Source organism: Rhinolophus sinicus, chromosome 3 (assembly GCF_057876585.1).
Source record: "Rhinolophus sinicus isolate RSI-liver-muscle chromosome 3, RSI-T2T, whole genome shotgun sequence".
In the NCBI taxonomy this organism is placed as follows: Eukaryota; Metazoa; Chordata; class Mammalia; order Chiroptera; family Rhinolophidae; genus Rhinolophus; species Rhinolophus sinicus.
Genome location: NC_142503.1, coordinates 171,071,005 through 171,091,245, shown reverse-complemented (window position 1 = coordinate 171,091,245; position 20,241 = coordinate 171,071,005). Strand labels below are relative to the sequence as shown.

Sequence of the window (20,241 nt, the reverse complement as noted above, 5' to 3'; positions counted from 1 at the left end):
GGTTTCTTTAGATGTTTATCTAGAACTTCAAAGGCCACAGTACCAAGTGACTGAGTTTTAACTTCTCCCTTGAGGTTTATGATTCTTTTAAATTGAAGGGACATACATCCAGTTTCTTCTGGTCAGCCAGAATCTGTAGTAAGAGCCATGTTGCCATGGATTGAATTGTGTCCCCAAAATTCATATGTCGAAGCCCTAACCTTCAGTGTGACTATATTTGAAATAAGGCCTTTGAAGAGATTATTTAAGGTTAAATGAGGTATGGTGACAAAAGAAGAGGAAGAGACACCAGGTATGTGTGCCTACAGACACAGGGAGAAGACAGCCATCTGCAAGCCAAGGAGAGAGACCTCAGAAGAAACCAATCCTGCTGGCACCTTGATCGTGGACTTCTAGCCATCAGAACTGTGAGAAACTAAATTTCTGTTGTTTAAGCTACTCAGTCGGTGGTACTTGGTTATAGCAGCCTGAGCAGACTAATACCCTTCCCATTCCTTTATTCTCAATGCACCTCTCTCAAAAATGCTTTTCTGTGTAGGGCGTTAAGAAAAGCTAGAGCTCTTTCCCTTTCCTTGCTGAACAAGTCAGCCCTCAAGACATTCAGTTAGGTGGAGCAGAACGAGGTGGGCCCTGCACAGGAGTGGAGCAGTAAGAGGGGAACGCAGGGTGTCAGCCCTCAAGTGGATCAGGGAGCTGGAGACTGGGACACACAAGAGGAATCATCAAATCAGTAAATGCATGAAGGATATTGGGAGTCCAGTTCCATTGTCAGAGAAGGAACTTAGGAATATATGTGTACTGGGCAGGAATGTAAATCGCATGTATCATGAGTGAGGCCTCTGGGCTTCCAGACCCTTCACAACGTGCCTGCCCGTACTTCTCTCCAGTCTCATCTCACTGAGCTCCACTCACACTGCCTTCTTTGCACTTGCTCTTTTTCAATCTCAGGGCTTTCGCTCGAGCTTTCCCTCTGCCTGGACCCCTCCCACCACCTCCGAAACCGGCCAACTCCTACTCACCCTCCAGGTCTCGGTCTAAGAGTCACTTTCTCTGAGAGGCCTTCTGCTATAGACTGAATGTTTGTCTTCCTCCAAAACCCCTACGTTGACGTCCTAATCCCCAGAGGTGGGGCCTCTGGGAGGTGATCGGTTCATGAGGGTAGAACTCTCCTGAAGGGATTAGTGTACTTTTTAAAGGAGGCCCCAGAGAGCTCCCTCATGCCCCTTCCACCATGTGAAGACACAACAAGAGGATGGCCATCCATGAACCAGGAACTGGGCCTGCACCATACATCGAATCTGCTGGTGCCTTGATCTTGGATTTCCCAGCCTCCAGACTGGGAGAAATAAATGTTTGTTGTTTAAGCCACCCAGTCTATGATATTTGGTTATAGCAACTAGACTGGAGTAAGACACCTCCCCTGACTTCCCAACCTACACTATTTCTCCCTCTTATTCTCTCTTCCTTGACACACATCCCACTGGTAATTACCTACGTATTTGCATTTGTTTGTTTAATGGCCACCTCCCTGATGAGACTGGGAGCCCAGCAGGACCGGGGGCGGCCTCACTCCCTGTTCCCAGAGTCCAGCAGAGCGCCTGGCCCTGTGGAGCCCCTCAGATGCTGTGGCTGAAGGAGTGAAGGATTGAATGACTTTAAATGAATATGGCAGACGGAATGACAGCAAACACACTTCCTCCCCCTAAACCTGGACCTTCCTGGAGAATCATGCCTTTGCTTTTAACAGATGGGATGACAGGGATTCAGTCCATTGTTGGCTCCTGGGAAGGTCTTAAACTCATCAAAGCCAGGGGCATCTCTAGTCAAAAAGTAAGCCTCTGCTACATAAGCAATAAGTCATTTGCGGGAGGCTGGGAGGGGAGATGAACTTGTTTGTAAGGATCTTGGAAAGAACAGTATGAAGAACTACATCTCCTAACTGCTCAGGATTTTGGGGAATTCTGAGGGGGCACCACATACAGGAATGGAAGGACAACATGGAAGCACAGCAGGCACCTGTGTGAGAACTGCTTTGGGAGCTTCAACTCAGAGTATTTAGCTTCAGGTCAATTGTCAACACTTACCTTCAGTGCTCTACTAGCATTGGGTCACTGTCAATATTTCTCACCTCCAAGGAGCACTAGGCCACTTTTTCCCAAGGAAAAACAATTTTAAAGGTATTTGTGAGCATGGGGGCGGGGGTAGAACGAGTGTGTATGCTAAGTTTATGCATTTCAGATTTCTTACTAAAGGTAATGCAATAAATGGAAAATGGTAAATTCATACGTGTGTGGAGCAGTGAGAATAACTAACTATGGGGAAAGAAAAATTAACTTGTATGGGAAAGCAGGACGCTGCTACACAAAACTGTTAAAAGCATGGTCAAAAAGCGTCTTGGGATGGACCACCTCCTCCAGGATAGGATGCATGTTTCACCGGCTCAGAGAGAAAGGAAAATCATTTCTGGGATGGGGAATAACTGTAGAATACACCCACACTCAGCTTCACAGCTTTGATGTTCAGCCAAATCTGCTATGTGGCTGTGGCTCTGGAAGCCTGCCTCCCTCAGCACCACTCCTGGATCCCTGGTCCTGTGCATGGTCAGTGGTCCTGGGAGTGTGTGTGATTCTACCACACCCGGTCAGCATCGTGACCTCAGAAAAAAACACGGCGTCTAGCCTTAATGCTGATCTCTGAATAGTCACTTTAGCTAACAGTACAGGTTTGTTACTACATTATAATGTCAGACTTTTAAAATCTGACTACTGAAATGTTAAATACTGAAATTGTGATAATAGTTTAAAATTTTGATAATTTTATAGATTTATTCTTATAGCTTATAAATTTGTTCTGTGACGGTGATGTTTGGCTTCAGCCTTACATTGATATATTAATTTATATACTCAGCCATTCAGCCAAAATATGTAATATCTAATATATTACTTAGCCTGCTGTGACATAATAAGATGCTCATTAGCATCCTTTAAAACACTTGTTTTCATAGGCAACAATGATAAAATGGGAAATGTCAGATTCCTGAAATAAACCCAGAGCCCTGATATATTCTATGTCCACAAAGGATCCAAACCAAAGAGGAACGTTTTTGTTTCCCTCCCACAGCAGACCTAAGACCTATGAATCATGGGGTTTTACTCCCCTATTGTTCTCTACCAGCACTCCCCAAACACAGCTTCTTCTTCCTCCCCGACCATAACCTCCCATTCTCCCTCACAGTCAGTAAGAATGAAAGAAAAGTCCAAGGGTTCTATTCTGATGGTGGGTGAACAAGGAATGTCAGACGATCAAAGGTCCCTTTGGAAATGCAAAGGACGTGTATACACAGAGCTGCAGATAGTAGATGGTGACTCAGAACTCAGTCAGGTGAGTCACCGGAATGCCACCGCTAACCACAAAGTCCCTCCTAAAGGAATCAGGCACCTGACCGTCACCAAATCCCACCACCTCTGGGGAAACTGCCTATCCCAGGCAGACAGTTCAGGCAGAGAGTTCTTTCTCCCGGAGCATTTAAACAAACTGTCTTTTGCTAATCTCTAGTCGTGGCTCATGACAAGAATGACATTTCATTACTGAGGTCTGAGCTTTGGGTGAGTACAGAGCTTCATCTTAGCTATTTGAGGGGAAGATTCCTCTTATGGATATTTTCCTTCTTTCTTTCCCCAGGAATGGAAGATGAAGATAACATTCCCACCTATCTTTCCCTTTTTCCAATTAGCCTTTTCCTATCATTTTCTGTCTTGGCTAATCAGAATTTTCTGACGGAATTTGTTTTTCAAGGAAATAGTGGCAAAATAGAATGGTGACAAAAAAGACACAACATTAACTCAGGCTAGAACCATTTGTAATGTTCTAGGAAGCGGAAGTACCCAGAGGCCAACGTTCCAGGAGTCAGTCTGTTAGGTCTCAGGAACTCAGGAGACCTGATAAAGATGGTGAGGCTGGACTTCAGGCCCTCAGTTTCCATCCAGAGTGAAGCAGCCTAACTACACTTTGCTCAGCGGTTATCAAGGAAAAGTGCTGTATCATTAAGATAAAATGATGACCACACGCAGTTTTGGACTTCTAATCCATTCTGATGGCTGGAAATTTGACACAGGCTGGTTTCAGAGAAACAATTGGTGACTAGAAGGGAAATGCAATTAAAGGAATGAAATAACCTTAGGAAATCCTAGTGTGATACATGACAAAACTGGGGAAAAAAGAGAAAATAAAGGTTCAAATTAAATAATAAGTTTCTGCTTATAATATCTTTTTTGGAATTTCTGACATCAAAGACTTAGAAGACTTCAACCTGCTTAGCACCAAAAAACCCAAAAGGCATTATATTTCTCACTTGAAATTTCACCCTTGGGATCTGCTGCAGAATTACCTACCAATGATAGCCAGGCTGGGAGAAGCTCCTTTACCACCACCAAACTTCTCACATTTTCCCAGTCAAATAATAATGTACATCAAAAGGATCCATCCTGTGCCATCCCCCTGGGCCCTCCATCTGTTTCAATGCAATATGAAAAACTTGAGAGCTCTGATCTGAACACCAGAACAACAGGTCACAATTAAGCAACAGAATCATGAACTTCCTCTCTCCATCTTCACATCTCAGAGTTCAGGCCTCGAAGAGCATCCCCATGTGACACCTGATGGCTCAAGTTCAAGTGGAGCATCTCCTCTAAACAGCATTCTAAGAGAGGGAAGGAGTGGGGTCATAAGCATATCCAGGTAGCCAGTCACAAGGTCAAAAACCACCAGTCTCCAGGAGGAAAAGAGGTGGTGTCTCCCAGATCCACTCAAACGCCTAACCACAGCTTACCTTGGTACAAGGTGGTTGAACTTGTAAGAACTGAAGACCTCTTGGATCTTTTCTTCTACTTTTGCCTGGTAAGGACGCAGGAGACGGGAGAGAGAAAACAAATATAGATAAGACCTCTATCAACTTTTTCTTCCTATCACCACAAATGCCTACTGGCTAGAGTTGCTTGATGTGGTTTTGTACTTCATAGCCCTGTAAGATTGCATTCAGGGGCTCTGCGGGAATGACAGGCTTAGACAAGGAGAGAGAGAGGGAATGCCCTATACTATGCTGGCATCACAATCGACTTCTCCAGGAAACTAATCCATAATATTCAAACTAATAGCAGTCTGGCTCCCTGGCACCGGTTACTCAGGGAGCAGACGAGGACAGTTACATTTTGCTTGAAAGATTTATTCTCACCTGCTTTATGAAGTTGTTTAGGTATTCATTTTACTGGCCATTCTCAAATGCACAATTAATTCCTGCCAAAAGTCATACTTCTTATTGTTTGAATACAGATTTAAATATAGATTGAACAATGTTAAAATCCCCTAAGAGATTTACAAGAACATCAATTGTAGAAACACCAAAGAAATAGCGTATCTGGTCATTGGTACTATCTCACACGCAAGACTAAAATGCAGGATCTCGGAGAGTAAGTCACAAAAGAAATCAGATCACCTGTGTGCTCTGAAGACCACACTATAATGTGGTTACACAGGACAGCTTCTGTAAGGAGAGGGGACGCTGATGTGGGAGGGAGTGGTTAACAGGATACACCGTTTCACCTCCATCCGCACCCCTCATCTTTGTGGTGAGGCATGTCCTTGTTGAGATTTCAAGATACATAATAATGTCCTCTCTGGGAAATTTTTAAAATGTATTATTTGTTTCTGAAACACTCACTGAGTCAGAGTTTCTCGTCCCTTTCACAAGTATGCAGGAATGATTTGCTATGAAGGGAGTAGTGATGTAAATCATCTAAAATGGCAGCCAATCTAAAATTCATTTATATTTGGTATTTGCCTTTGCACATGAGTTTGAGGGATGATCTGGCTAAGAATGTACAATATTTCAAAAAACAGACTGAGGTCGCTGGGAGTACCTGACTCAGATGGAATAAGAAAGTTGCCCCCGATTCCTCATAATTCTTTTTCCGTTCCAGACACTCACACAGGACTAATAGAAAGCACCAGTCTAAATGGAACACAGGCTGCCTTTCTCAGTCAGGCCTTCTAAACTGTCAGCTGACAGAAAAATACACAAGAAACAGATCAGTAAGATCACTAAATAAAGATTTGCCTACTATATAACGTTATATAGCTAAGTGAATTGATGAATTCTGAATGAAACAAAATCAAGTGGGAAGAAAACTCACTTCCTTTACCCAAATACAAGCTGACTCAAATCCATATGACTTAACGTTCAACGGCTAACGGATGAGCCCATCTCCTCCTTAGCATTCTGACATTTAGACCCCTAGAAGAAAAGCTCCAGCCAAGAGCTCATTAATGAGAAGTCCCACCTTCAGCTCCCACTCAGGCAACATATGTAGCCAAATCCTAGATGAGGAAAACGGAGGCTTATTTCTGAACTAAGATACCTGACAGAAATACAGCAGTATGTCATAAAGTATTCTGAATATGTTCATTCTTTAAAATTGGGTTGTCTTTTTATGCCTGAATTGTAATAGTACCTTTTATATTCCAGATACAAGTTTCTTATTAGATACATGATTTGCAAAAATGTATTCCCATTCTGTGGGTTGTCTTTAGGAACTGGTATATTTTTTAATAGAAAAAGATCACCTAAGAGCACACAGTACAGTTTTTAAGAGTACAACTTTACAAACAATACCTAGCAAAGCCCTGAATTTTTTTTTGACAAATAGTAAATGGATTAATATAGAAATTTAAAAGTACTCATCCAGGGAAGAGAAAAATCAAAGTACCACACAACATTCTTTTTTGTCTCCCCCTCTCCCCATATAGCCGGCCAATGATATATAAAATCCGAGTAAATTTGTTACTGAAAAGATACAAGCATTCTTTCTTCTGATTTGCATAGCAGCGGAAAGGAAAAAGCTAGTTATATATAAAAATGTTAACAAAGCAGGCCTGAAACTGCTTTCCTTAGAAAATCTTGCTTGAAAGGTTGACCCTCGGCTGATATCAGGGTGCCCAGATTTCGGGAGGGTTCCCACCATTCCCAGAACTGATAAGAGTGGCTCATTGTGCCGAAACTGTATAAACAACGTGGTTTATACTGAACAGCTCCTTTTCTTCTAGGAGTCTGGAATTTTGAGAAGTGCTAGGCAGCAGGTACCTATGCGACCAACCCCCAGGAAAAAACTGTGAGCGCCGTCTCTAACAAGCTTCCCTGGCAGACAGTACATTCCATGTGTTGTCACAATTTACAATTCAGTGCTGGAGGAATTAAGCCCATCCTGTGTGATTCCACTGGGAGAGGCACTCTAGGAAACCTAAGTTTTGTAGCTTTTTGCTGTAATAAATCAGAACAGCGAGGACCATTATATGCTGACTTCTCTGAATCCTTATATTGAATCACCAAACCTAGGGGTGGTAGGAAACCTCCAACACATTAGTAGATTTAGAAATGTAGCCTTTGGGACAAAATTAAGAGGAAGTTGTCAGAATAACTGTGTAATATCTCTTAAGTAAGACCTATAATTAAATTATTTTTAAAAATTTATCAAAATCCTCACTTTATATAACTTTTTATAACTGAGGGCTAACTATTAAAGAAAAGAAAAGCTACCTAAGTCATGAAAAACTGAACACTACCTAGCTTGAACTGGAACTCAAAACACAAAAATCAGCTTCAATACAGGGATGCTAAAAGAGTGTCCACTTTCCTTGGCCTCTCATTTTATCTTGAATTTCCATGCTTCCTTTCCACCCCAACGGAATGGCCTAGTCTACTCTAGTTAGTTTCTCCTTTCTGCACAAGAACCCCCATAGGCAAGGCAGTTACCAACAGAGTACAATCCAAAGCCTGATTAATAGCCCCCAAACAACAGATAATTTTCTTTCGTATAAGTAGCAAAGGGCCCATAGGTTCTTTTCCTTTGGGCACAAGGCACACAGTTCATGCCACGCTAATGAAATTGATAAGTCTCTTAGGAGGAGGATGACAGCCTAAAGCATCTGATCTGTTTCAGAAACATTGCTAAATGAAATGTTACAAGAAAGGCCACCACAATTAGTCACCAGATTTAATCCCAAGGGATTAGCTCTTCAAATTTTTAAAATAGCCTGAAATAAAGAAACTTTGGTCCAAAACACACACACAAAAAGATGTAAAGAGAATCTTGAGACAATGGGAAATTTAAAAATAAACTGGACATCAGATGATATAGTATTATTTTTTATTTTCTTAGGTATGATGTTATTGTCTTTATATAGAAGAATGTCATTCTTAGGAGATGTGTGCTTTATTATTTAGGGGTGAAAGGTCATAATGTCTTCATCTTACTTTCAAAGATTCAGGAAAAATATTTAGTCACCTACATATATACACATGGACACACACACACACACACACACACACACACACACACAAGGAAAAATTGTGTCTTGGCTAGATGATCCATTGGATTACCTCCACCTTTGTCCTTGATTGGGCTATTTTACAACTCTATAGAGGTAGAAGTTAGCTTGTAGAAAATTGACAGCAATGCAAATAATTTCTATCCACAGAAATGCAAATTGAATCTAGTAAATTGTAATTAATTATCATCTTATGGATATCAATCAGCTTTGCATCCATTTGTAAACTCATTTCAGCATTCCTTATCTGACTTCAAATGTGTGGTACTTTGAGTTCTCTTCTGAATTAGTTGCAATGTCTTACTGGTTCCATGAGTTAAATAAAATCTTCGGCATGTGCTTATTTTATATCTGTATGAGTCATGATTTTATCCTCTTGTGAAATTTATCCTTTAACAGTTTATATGAAGGAGGGAGATTAGGTGGAAGGTAAACAGATGTCAATTTCTCTGTATATTTGAAATTCTTTATAATAAAAAGTTGAAGAAATTAAGAATCAAAACCAAAAAAAATATGCCTGACCACTGCAAAGTGAACAATAATGAATGTCAACTATAATTTTATTTATATGTATATAAATTATATATATATATATATATATATATATATATATATATATATATATGGTCATAGGAAGTGGAGTACAGCCTAAGGAATAAGACAGTGGAAATGTAACGGCTGTGTGTGATGTCAGAAGGGTAGGAGATTGGGAGAGGGGAGTTATCACTTTGTGAGGGGTATAAATGTCTAACTATTACATTGCTTTGAACACCTGAAACTAATAATAAAAAATTTAAAAAATTAAAAAGAAATGCTTAATACTCAGATTGCACCATGATTACTTTATCCAGGTATAAAAAAGATTTTTGAAGTCAAATACATCTTCATATACATACACAATGCATTTTTATATATAGTAGATAAATGCTTAAACTAATTACAAAGTTTTCCTGTCAATTTCAAAACAAATACACTACAATGATAGACTGATACTCCTTGACCAAAGATTAGTCAGGCTCCTCTGAATCTTCTTCCAAACTAGTCCTTTATTTTTGAACTTCCATGTCCATCTTCACATCACCCAATTTTAGCCAGAATCCTGCTAAGTTGGTTTAGCCAGAATCCCCCAATCTCAATGATCGTCTTCAATATCTGACTGGGGTCCTCATCCTCCACCATTCCCCAGTGACATCTGATTGCCCTGGCTGGCCTTCATCCTGTTAGATCAGTGTAGCCAGAATCACCCTTACCCCTGATGATTTCTCTGAGTCATTTTCCATCCACCAATCCCCCCACCTTGCTCCTTGACTATAAATTCCCACTTTTCCTTGTTGTATTCAGAGTTGAGCCCAATCTGTCTTCCCTACTGTAAAACCTCATTGAAACAGTCCCCCTTGAATAAAGTCTTCCTTTAACAAATGTCACAAATAATTTTTTTCTTTAACAATACCACTCCACACCCACCACCAGAATGACTCAAGTTGAAAAGACAGACATTGGCAAGTAGGTAGAGCAACCAGACTTCTTTACTTATACATTGTTGATGACAGTGTAAAATGTACAACCACTCTGGAAAAGGCCAGTGGTTGGTTATCAAACTCAACATGCACCTACACTATGGTCCAACAATTCCACTTCTAGGTCTTTACCAAAGAGAAATGAAAACACATAATCATAAAAAGACTTCTATGAGAATTTTATAGCAGCATCATTCATAATATCAAAAATTTAGAAACATATATATCGTGTTCCCCGAAAATAAGACCTAGCCAGACAATCAGCTCTAATGTGTCTTTTGGAGCAAAAATTAATATAAGATCTGGTATTGTATTATATTATATTATACCCAGTCTTATATTACATTAAAATAAGACCGGGTCTTATACTAATTTTTGCTCCAAAAGACACATTAGAGTTGATGGTCCAGCTACATCTTATTTTTGGGGAAACACGGTAGTAGTGTAGAAAAAATTCTGCATTTCAATGGAAAATTAAGCATTGTCTATAGCACACCCTTTCAGGCTGTCTGGTTCTAGCCCTACTCATTGGCTTTGAACTATTTTAGACCTCTCTGTAAACTGTAGGTAACTGGTAAAATATGTAAACTCTATCTTGTTCTTTAAGTTTTGATTTGATTGACTTCCCTCCCCATTGTGGAAAAAACAGTTTTGTATCCATTTGCAAATCAATTTCTTTACTCCACATGAATTTATGCCTTTTGACTTTTTCTTTGAACTGGTCATAACATTTGTGTGGTTCCCTCATATATGAGTAAAATAAAATTAACACATGCTCATCTTCGTCTGTATGAACTAAGATTTTTACCTTTTTCTGAAAATTATTTTTATCATTACTAGAATGAATTGGATGTACAAACATCAATTTGGATAGAGATGAAAAACGTTAAATAGAAAAAGGCAAGAAGACTGAGTGTGACAATTTATGTAAATTTTTAAAAACAACACACAGATAGAGTTTACAGATGCACAAAAGGACTAAAAGTGAAGAAGTAGAAAGATATACACTCAACTTACGATAGAAGTTACTTCCAGAGAAGATGAGGGGCAAACTGAAATGGGAGTGGGATTAAAGGAGACTCTAACTATCTCTGTAATTGTTGTCCTTTAAACAAATAACCAGAAGCAAAATAATAATGTTAGCAACTGCTAATTCTAGGTTATAGGAAAATGTCTGTTAATTATGTTATTATTTGTACTTTTTAACTATAAATTTCTTACAAAAAAAATGATTTGAAAGTATTTAATTTTGTGATGTCTATCACCCAAGCTTTCCGACACCTACATAGATAGGCGGGCCACAACACGCAAAGAAGCTGTGTTCTGAACGTTCATTGGTAAGTCAGTTGTTTAGACCTTATTTGCTGTCCCATCCAAACAATGTTATACCTCACAGGTTCCCAGGCCAGCCCTCTTAAACCTATTTAATGTGTAACATAACTGTTAATACAAATAGTACATCTCTCACTTTCTCCAGTCATGAGGCAACTGGTTACTTACCATATGGCAAAAAGGAAATACAACAGTTCAGAGTGAAAGTCTACTAGTTTGTTGGAAGTTTACCCCTGCTTCTGACAGGACTCGGAGTAGGCATTTCTAGGTACAGGATGTCTTTAAGTTTGCTAAAGTCAGATTATACATATTGAGGGGTATTGCAATATGCCTTCCTGAAATATGCCTCTTTGGCACATGGAGTATTTTGAGCTAAAGACCATTGATAACCAAGACATATGGGAAAGCTCTAAAAACAGGGCATCCATTTTCCTTCTGTAAAGGAAATTTCCTTTTGTAAAAATGTCTCCCTCTCTGTACCAGGAGGTGGAGGACTCTTAACTCTAATCAATGGAGAAGCTACCTTAAATCTGCATAACAAACCTCACTAAACAACTCTTACTTACCATACTTTTCCTGGGCCCTTCCCATAACTTATCTCCCCCACATAGAAGCCCCAAACACTTTTCCTTTGGTATAGCCTAAGATGATATATAAACCAAAGTTCTAACCATCCCTTTGGGTTACTCATAGATGGGTGCTACCATGTGTACATACACAACGCACATGTTAATAAATTGCTGTTTCTTTTTCTCTTGTTAATCTGTCTTTGGCCAATCTAATTTACAGGGCCCCAGCTGAAGGACTTAAGATAGGTAGAGGAAAATATTTTTTCCTGCTCTACTATATATTTGTATATATTTATATATATATATATATATATATATATATATATATATATATATATGCACATATAGCTTTAAAATATATAATATAAACTAGTAAATATTAGGCTGATGCAAAAGTAATTGTGGTTTAAAAGATTAAAAATAATTGCACAAACCACAATTACTTTTGCACCAACCTACATCAGTGTGTGTGTGTATATAGTCCAAACACATGCTATAAACTGATATGTGTAATAGTTTGTGTTTTTTGATAATGAATTGTGTTAGAATCTAGGGTCTAGAGATGAAGTGACTACATCAAGTCCCCAAAATTTAGGTTCCATGGCAATAAATAAATGCAGAGCTAACCATCTGTCTGCATTCTCAATAGATCTGTTTAAAAGATGTCTCATGGAATTTTTCTAGAAATCCAATCAATAGAAGCACAGAATAATTGCCATTCATAGATGAGTGGTAAAAACCAAACTAAATACACTTGGTACTTTCTCTTTCACAGATTCTATCTAAAGCCAATCTCATGATGCAACAACTTTCAAATCGTGGACCATCAATCACTTCCCTTCTTTCTACATCTCCCCTCTCCCAGAGGAGGATCCTTCCCGAAAGCAGATTTGCTGCCTGAAACTCACGTTAATTCTGAAGATGCGGTAAAAGAATCATTAATAAGTTAAATATAAGGCAAGGATTCTTCCTAAAAAAAAAAAAAATCTTTCAAACCAAACAAACAACTCAGTTTATAAGCAGTCCTTACAAAGTAACTCTTGCTGTGGTGAGTTCAATTCTTTATTTTGAATACAAAGTACCAGTGGGGGTTGACACATCAGCCTAAAGTAAGGTCTGGTCTTGGCTGCTTATAGAGGTGAGAAGAAGATGTCAGCAACAGAAGACAAATTAAACACAGGTTTAGTAATTATTCCTGGGGATATGAACTCATACTTCCATGTGTACATTGCTACTGATCCCTTTAAAAAGTAACAAAGTGGTTAAGTTGTGGCAATCATGGATATATACCAACTGGAAACATTGTAAGAGCATTCTAATTGTAACCTGTGATAAAATATTCACTATCTTACCCAATATCTTCACCCGTACTCAAAAGGAGTGAATCTCAAAAAACTGAAAGTATGGTCTGGAAAAACATACTGGCTGATCCAAAATGTGACTCCAGGGATGATAAAAATACTAAGGTCAAAGACAGATGTGAAGAGTTTGAAGAAAAATGTTTTATGAATAAGAGGAGGGGGAAAAACAATATTTCTAAATTAGTGTGATTTTATAAAGTATGTGATTTTAAATAGGTGTGTATGTACCTAAATTTAAAATGTAAATTTTGTAAGTAGGCATTTGATTTGTTTGCCTACATACCTAAAAGTACGTGTGTTTTCAAGTTGAACCAAAAAACACTTTGGGGGACTTTTTAATAGGGAAAATGGGGAACATTTTGATACCTGAAATTCCCTTATAGTTGGGCAATATTATATGCTGCATCTCAATAAAATAAAATTGATTTACACAGCCAGTCTACTGACAGACAACTCAACCAAGCAGAGCGCTCTTCGCTGTAAGTTTGATCATATTTAATGGCTTGTTCTACATGCATTTAATAATCTTTTGGAGACTATAATTCGAAACAAGTCAACAGCAGGAGTTCCGGATTCAACCTGGACCCCACGTTCGCTCCTCAGGAACTGCAGTGACGCAGTGCCCATCACATGAGGCCAGCTCTCCAGCCTGCCTCTCCATCCCGCCCCACCCACCCACCCCCATCAGCCCCACCCATCCAGCTGACCTAATTTCCTACCACAGCCAACCTGCACCCTCTGTTCCTGGTAAGTCTTCCCTCCTAAGGGTTCCTTGCACTGGAATGGCTGCCCCTGCCCCCAACTCCATCCTTTACAGCCCAGCCCCACTCCCACAAAGTGACCGCCTCAGCCCACAACAGATTAGCTTCCACTCCTTGCGATCTTTGTGCAATACAGTCATAACTTAGCATTGAATTACATGCTCTTATAAGTTATGTTGTGATTGCTTCCGGGATATTCTTTTGTTTTTTCTCTAAGAGAAAAAAATTTTGAGGGAAGGGACTGAAATGAATAACTCCCCCTCAGAATTGTCACTTGACTGAATGTTGTCTAATGACATCATGCCATTTCAAGTGGAGGATGTTTTTGCCCCTGTTCAAGGGCAAACTACAAGAAAAACAGGATTAATCCCTTCAATAAGCAACTGTTTTTGGTAAGTCTGCTACTTCAGAGACTGTACCAGCGTTAACCTACTGGCCTGATTCACAAAGCATTTGGAATGGGTTGATGGCAAAGGGCACAAAACAGGAAGACAACCATTAACAATACACCCACATCTTGCTTTCAGCAGTCATAAAGGTTCTCTAAGCACCAGATCCATCAGCAAAACAGCTTGCCAAGGTAGAGACCTTCAAAAAAATACCCAGAACCTGACCTAAGATACCCTATAATACCAATGTTCCACTGCCATAGCCCAGAGCTAAGCTGCCATCATCTGTCATCAGCAGTATTGCAATGGCCTCCTAATTCATTTCCACGCACCCTCACCTCCTCACAGTGTACTCTCAACAGGGACCTATATGAATCTGCTGAGATGCTAGTGTGTCCAAAACCTCCAATCATGGATCAGTCTGACTCCTGTTAGAAAACAGATGGTACATTCAAAGTGGGCGCTTGGAGGAGAGTTTATAAAGAAACGAATTACAAAGGCAAGGGCAGGTGTAGGGAAACCGTAAAGGAGAATGCAGTACTCTGGGGCTGGCAACAAAGGGGTGCTTGGTCCCCAACTAGGCCTGACGATGTGAAGAGGAGTAGAGAAGGCCACAGAAAGCTCCATGGAGAAGGCACCTGACAAGAGATGTGACCTTAAGTCTAGAGACACTCCAGTCCATGCAATCCTGCAGGGAGGGAATAAATACACCAATTTCATCCTCCCTCTCTCTCATCCCCTTTGCATACTCCCCATGACCAACACAACCACAAGCCATAAAGCCAGAGAGCCTGTCAACGCAGGCCCACCTCCTGGAGCACCTCTACAGAGCAGGGTGGAAAAGGGTAGAGTGAATCTGGGGAGGTAAACTGAAGTTATCCAGCCAAATGGTTTCCCATCTCAATCAGGGTATCTGAAAGTATTTACAGTGGCCTATAAGGCCCTATATGACCCAACCCCGACTCCTATTTTCCTGTTTGTTAACCTCTCTACTTACAGTGTCTCTCCACTCACCAGGCACAAGCCTGCCACGCAGGCTTGCGTGGCAGGCTTGTGCGTGGTGAGTGGGTCTTTGTACTTGCTGCTTTCTCTGCCCAGAACACTTTCCCTCTGGATACACACATGGCTTGTTCCCTCACTTACTTCAGGTCTCCGCTCAAATGTCACATCATCAGAGGTTTTTTCTCTTGCCATCTTATATAAAAACCACCCTCTTCTCATCCCACCCATTCCTTATGCTGCTTTATTTTCCTCCACATCATTTCTTTGTAATTTATGTATCTAGTGGGTGATAGATAAATAGATAGATAGGTAGATAGACAGACACATAGATTCCCCTTTTTTGAATTGACTGCCTCCCTGGCCTAGAACAAGTTTCATAAAGCTGTCAACTTGGCATCTTTTGTTCACTGCCTTATGTCCAGGGCTTAGAACAGTGCCCAACACACAGACGGCACTCAAATATTTGCTGAACAGATGAAAATGAATGAAAACAGAAGGAACCATAACTAAAGTCTCTTTCCACTATTTATAGGTTTAACTCCTATTATCAAGTTGTTTTTTAACAAATAAAGTCTCCTCACAGGGATGTACAGTACAGCACAGGGAATATTGTAATAACTATGCATAATTCCAAGTGGTACTAGACTTATTGGAGGGAATCACGTTGTAAATTATATAAATGTCTAACCACTATGCTGTACATCTGAAACTGAATGTTGACTGTAATTTAATTTTTTTAATAAATAAATGAAGTCTCCTGATAATAAGATAGGAAGCAGGTGACAAGCATTTGTCTTTATTAGCAATGGCACAAAATTGAGCCCTGTCAGTAAATCCCTATGAAGAAATAGTTCAGTGAGAACCAAAATAATAACAGTAGTGTCTTCTGGAAACAACTTCTCCTAGCAAGGTTGGTATTTTTTATGAATATATCATTATTAACCTACTAACCTACCAACCTCTCTCTTGTCTGTAATATGTGTAAGGATTGAATAAGATGTATGGAGAGTCTTTAGCACAGTGATGAGACCCAATGGACACCACGATGATTATTAAGACATTGAGGCAGCCAAGAAAATGAGATACATTATTTTCCCGCTATCTGGGACTATTCATCTTAGACTTTTAAAATGTGAGCTGGCATAACGACATGGAAAAGAAACATAAGATGCTTTACTATCTATCCCACAGTTGGGCCTACATTTGAAAGACACCTGTAACACCAATCAATGTTCCATATCAGAACCTAGCTCCCACTCCTGGTCCAGGCCTTGGCCTACCCTTTTGCAGATCAGAACCTTGCTGTATCATTTCTGTAGCACTCATTTATGTCTGGGTGCTTAGAATATAAGTGCTAGTGTGCTGTTGTTTTCCTGGTAGGAACAAGGCAGGGGCACTCTTTGAGGGGAAAAAAAAAAAATAGCACAAGAAAAAGAGAAAGCAGGTTAGTAAAGCTCCTGATAATGTTCCCTTTTCTGACTTGCCCTTCTAGCCATGGAATTCTCTGTTCTGGTCTCTAAATATATAGACCAACTTCTGATTCCCTTTTCTCCACTAGCATTCTATCCATAGTCTGATCTGCTGGGTTAGTTCACTTAACTGCATAAAAGGTGACCCAGTAGTCTTAGGTCAGATACAAAGAAAAAAGCCTGATCTGAATCAACTCGTCACTCCATCACTTAGGAATACTGCAAAGATCCTGATGGTTTTTCACTGATGGAAGGTTTCTTTGCCATCTTTTGCAAAGACTTCTGTAAAAGGACACGCTGGTGGGCTAATTAACCTGGGAGCTAGATTCAAAAGATAAGGGTTTCGTCTTCTACCCTAAAATCCATGAAGCGTAAATCTCCAGTTATTATATTCTCTCTGCTACCATATGTATAACTGTGTAGCCAAGCCTTTGTTTTTGTTAAGTGACATTTATCTGTATAGCCATATACAGTATGATAACTATCACTACTAATTTTGCCTCAATGAAGGCTTCCAACTTCAGATAAGAAAGTCAAAGCAGGTCCCTCCAAGGTTAAGCCTGGAGACTGATCTTACTCGATCTTATTTTAGTAAGCAGCCTGATGTTTAAGTGCTAAAAAGAATCATCCTGACCACTTCTCCTAGTGACAGTAGTAAACATTTCCACAAAAATTTGGGAACAATTGAGGAATGAGAAGAAAAACAAAACTATAGTTCACTGCTCATCCCTCAAACCCATTTCAAAGTGACAGAGGTCCGATCCTACTTTGGGAACTCAGTGAATGAATGACAAGTAGTCCAAAACGTATACTTTTATTGTAACACTTTCCAAACTATACTGTTTTCCTGGCTGTCTTCCCCAACCAGTCTGTGCCATGCTTATGGTCAGGTGCTGTTTTACTTCTTTGTATTTCCAGCGTTTAACATTATATCCGACACATTGCCGGTGGTCAAATGACTGAATAACTACTAAAACGCCCGCCCACGCGGCAGGCCCCAAACCTGGCACTGTGGGTTAGAAATTAAACAGCTCATGGAATGGCATGACCTCAATCTGACCGCTTCTCTTTCCCTCTATGTCCCCAAACTACAAATAGTGGGTAAAGTGCACTATCCGTCCCAAAACCTCCCGATGCCCCGGCAGAATAGAGCGGGCTGTCTGACCCGCCCGGGCTGATTCTGACCTCCAAGCACAGAACACGATTCTCTCCGCTCTAGAGAGCGGACCCAGGTACAGTTCTCTCCTCCAAGCCCAACCCTGACAACGACCCCTTCCCACAAACGCTCCACTCCCCAACCCAAGCCTGGGCGCCCAGAGCTTCCCAGAGGGGAGGCGCCGCGATGCACTGTGGGAATCGTAGTCCCCTGGTAAATTCCGCACCTGGGCAGCCCAGCGAATGGGACTCCCACTCCCAGAAAACCCCGCGCGGGTGCCTCGCCTAGTCCTGTCACCTCACCTGCTCTATGGAAGTGACTGTTTCCACCGAGTCGTCCTGCAACCGCTCCTGCGCGTGCTCCGGTCTTAGACTGTACAGCGGCTCTGACCAGACAGGGGAGGAAGGTGAAAGGCTATAGTAGGTGAAGGAAGTCGGAGAAGCCATGATCAGGAGAGCTGCAGGCGGTGTATAGGACTCAGCTTCGTCCAACAACAACGCGCATTGAAACTCGAGCGGGCTAAGGCGCTACGGCGAGCGGGTAGAGTCAAAAAGATTTTGAACGCGAACCTCCTACCTACAGAGCTTCAGGGAGTGAGTTACTGGGATGCTGCCGCCCCCCATTGGTCAAAGGAGCTGCTGCAAGCGGCTCAGCTTCCTGGAGAGCAAGGGAGGAAGGATGTGTATATCTGAATTTCATTTCAGAGAAACGGTGTAGGATGCCTCGGTTCGTTATGCAAATTAAAATACTTCTTTTCAGCAGTCTGCCAATTTTCATTTAATCATAATGGCAGTAATTCGCAGTCTCGGGTGCCCAAGAACCTAATGATTGTAACTTTAAAAGCATTTCTGACCGCTCTCCTTATTGCCTCAGTCATTCTATTACTAATAGAAGCCACCAAGGAGAAGCCAGCAGCTTCTCAACAAAGGAACTTGCGTCTCAGTACTCAGTGATGAAGGGGAGGGGCATTGTAACTTTCTCCTACCCCCCTGGGGGTTGCAGTGCAAGTAGCAGTAACTAAAATGCAGTAGAAGGAACAAGTAAGTGAAACAACCAAGGCAATATTCATTCATCAATTTTTTATAGAGCTCCTACTATATGTCAGGCACTGTGGTAGGCCCTAGGAATACAAATGTGAACAAAACAAACAAGGTCCCTACCCTTGGGAAGCTTACAGTCTAGTGGAATAGACAGAATTAAGTGAACGAACACAATAAATATATGAAGACTTGTGATAAATGGTATGAAGGAAAATAGAGTCTATAAGAGAAATGAAAGGAGGAGAGGACGAACTAGATTGCATGGTCAGGCCAAGCCTCACCAAGTAAATGATATGTAAGCTGAGACCTGAAGAGTGACAAGGAGCCATCCATGTAAACAATATGGGGAAGAGCTCAAAAGGAAAGGACAGCAAGTTTGAGAAAACATGCCATAAATATACCTACCTATGTTTCTATTAAGTCTGATGTTTAATCTGAAGGTATTCGGAATAAAATAAAACCTATTGAATGGGGTTAATCATCATATATGCCTCCATAAAAATAATTTAAAGTTGTGATTTTAGGAAAATCCTGCTACCTTTGTATAAGAAATAGAGGAGAATCTTTCAGGGCCCACATCAAAAGGACTACACCAAAATTAAAATACCAAGAGGTTAAACGAGTTAGAGCAGAGGAGATTTGTGTGGGGTGTGGGAGGAGTTAAATGCTAACAGACTTTCCAGATAGACTTGGACACAAGCTCAAGTTCCTGCTCAGAGCATTTGATTCTATTCCCACTCTTTTCCATGTCAGATATCTAGGACCCAGGGAACGGTGGTGTGGTATTTCACAACCAGCCATTCCCCTGTTCCCAGTCTTTGGCGTCAAACAGAAGCCCTCAGAAAGATTCCAAGGATGAGGCCGGGATGGCCTAAAGGCCTCAGGCAGGTAAACACTATCACTATTCCCATTGTGGGGAAGGAAGGCACTTTCCTCTATCCTCATGGTTCTTTTGGCTAGTCTCATTATTAAATCTACATGAGACAGATTAACAAGAGAAAATGACCAAATTTAAATATATACATATGCATGGGAACCCCACATACATGAGAGAGTCCGAGAACCCACATACATGGGAAATTCAGAGACAGAAAGTTAAAGTAAGGTATATATGACATTCTGAGCTAAGGATGAGGTAAGGCAACTTGGAACTTCAAAGGGTCATTGCAGGACCACAAGAAGATCAGAAGTTCAGTAATTAATAGTTTCCCCTGCCGTATTGATAGGTTAAACAAAAAGAAAGGTTATCTCTGATGATCTCTTATT

The 20,241-nt window shown here is 40.6% G+C and overlaps 1 protein-coding gene across 1 annotated transcript in view; it reads right to left on the bottom strand.

Annotated features, from left to right (window-relative positions):
* The window catches only part of FNTB (farnesyltransferase, CAAX box, subunit beta), a 61,347-nt gene extending 42,877 nt beyond the window's left edge, over window positions 1-18,470 (bottom strand). The window contains exons 1-2 of the mRNA XM_019733415.3: window positions 18,238-18,470; window positions 4,829-4,893 (exon numbers count right to left, since the gene is read on the bottom strand). Of these exons, the coding sequence (XP_019588974.3) occupies window positions 4,829-4,893; window positions 18,238-18,381 (209 nt within the window). The 5' untranslated portion in view covers window positions 18,382-18,470. The remainder of the gene's footprint in view (window positions 1-4,828; window positions 4,894-18,237) is intronic.
* Between the last annotated feature and the right edge of the window lie 1,771 nt (window positions 18,471-20,241).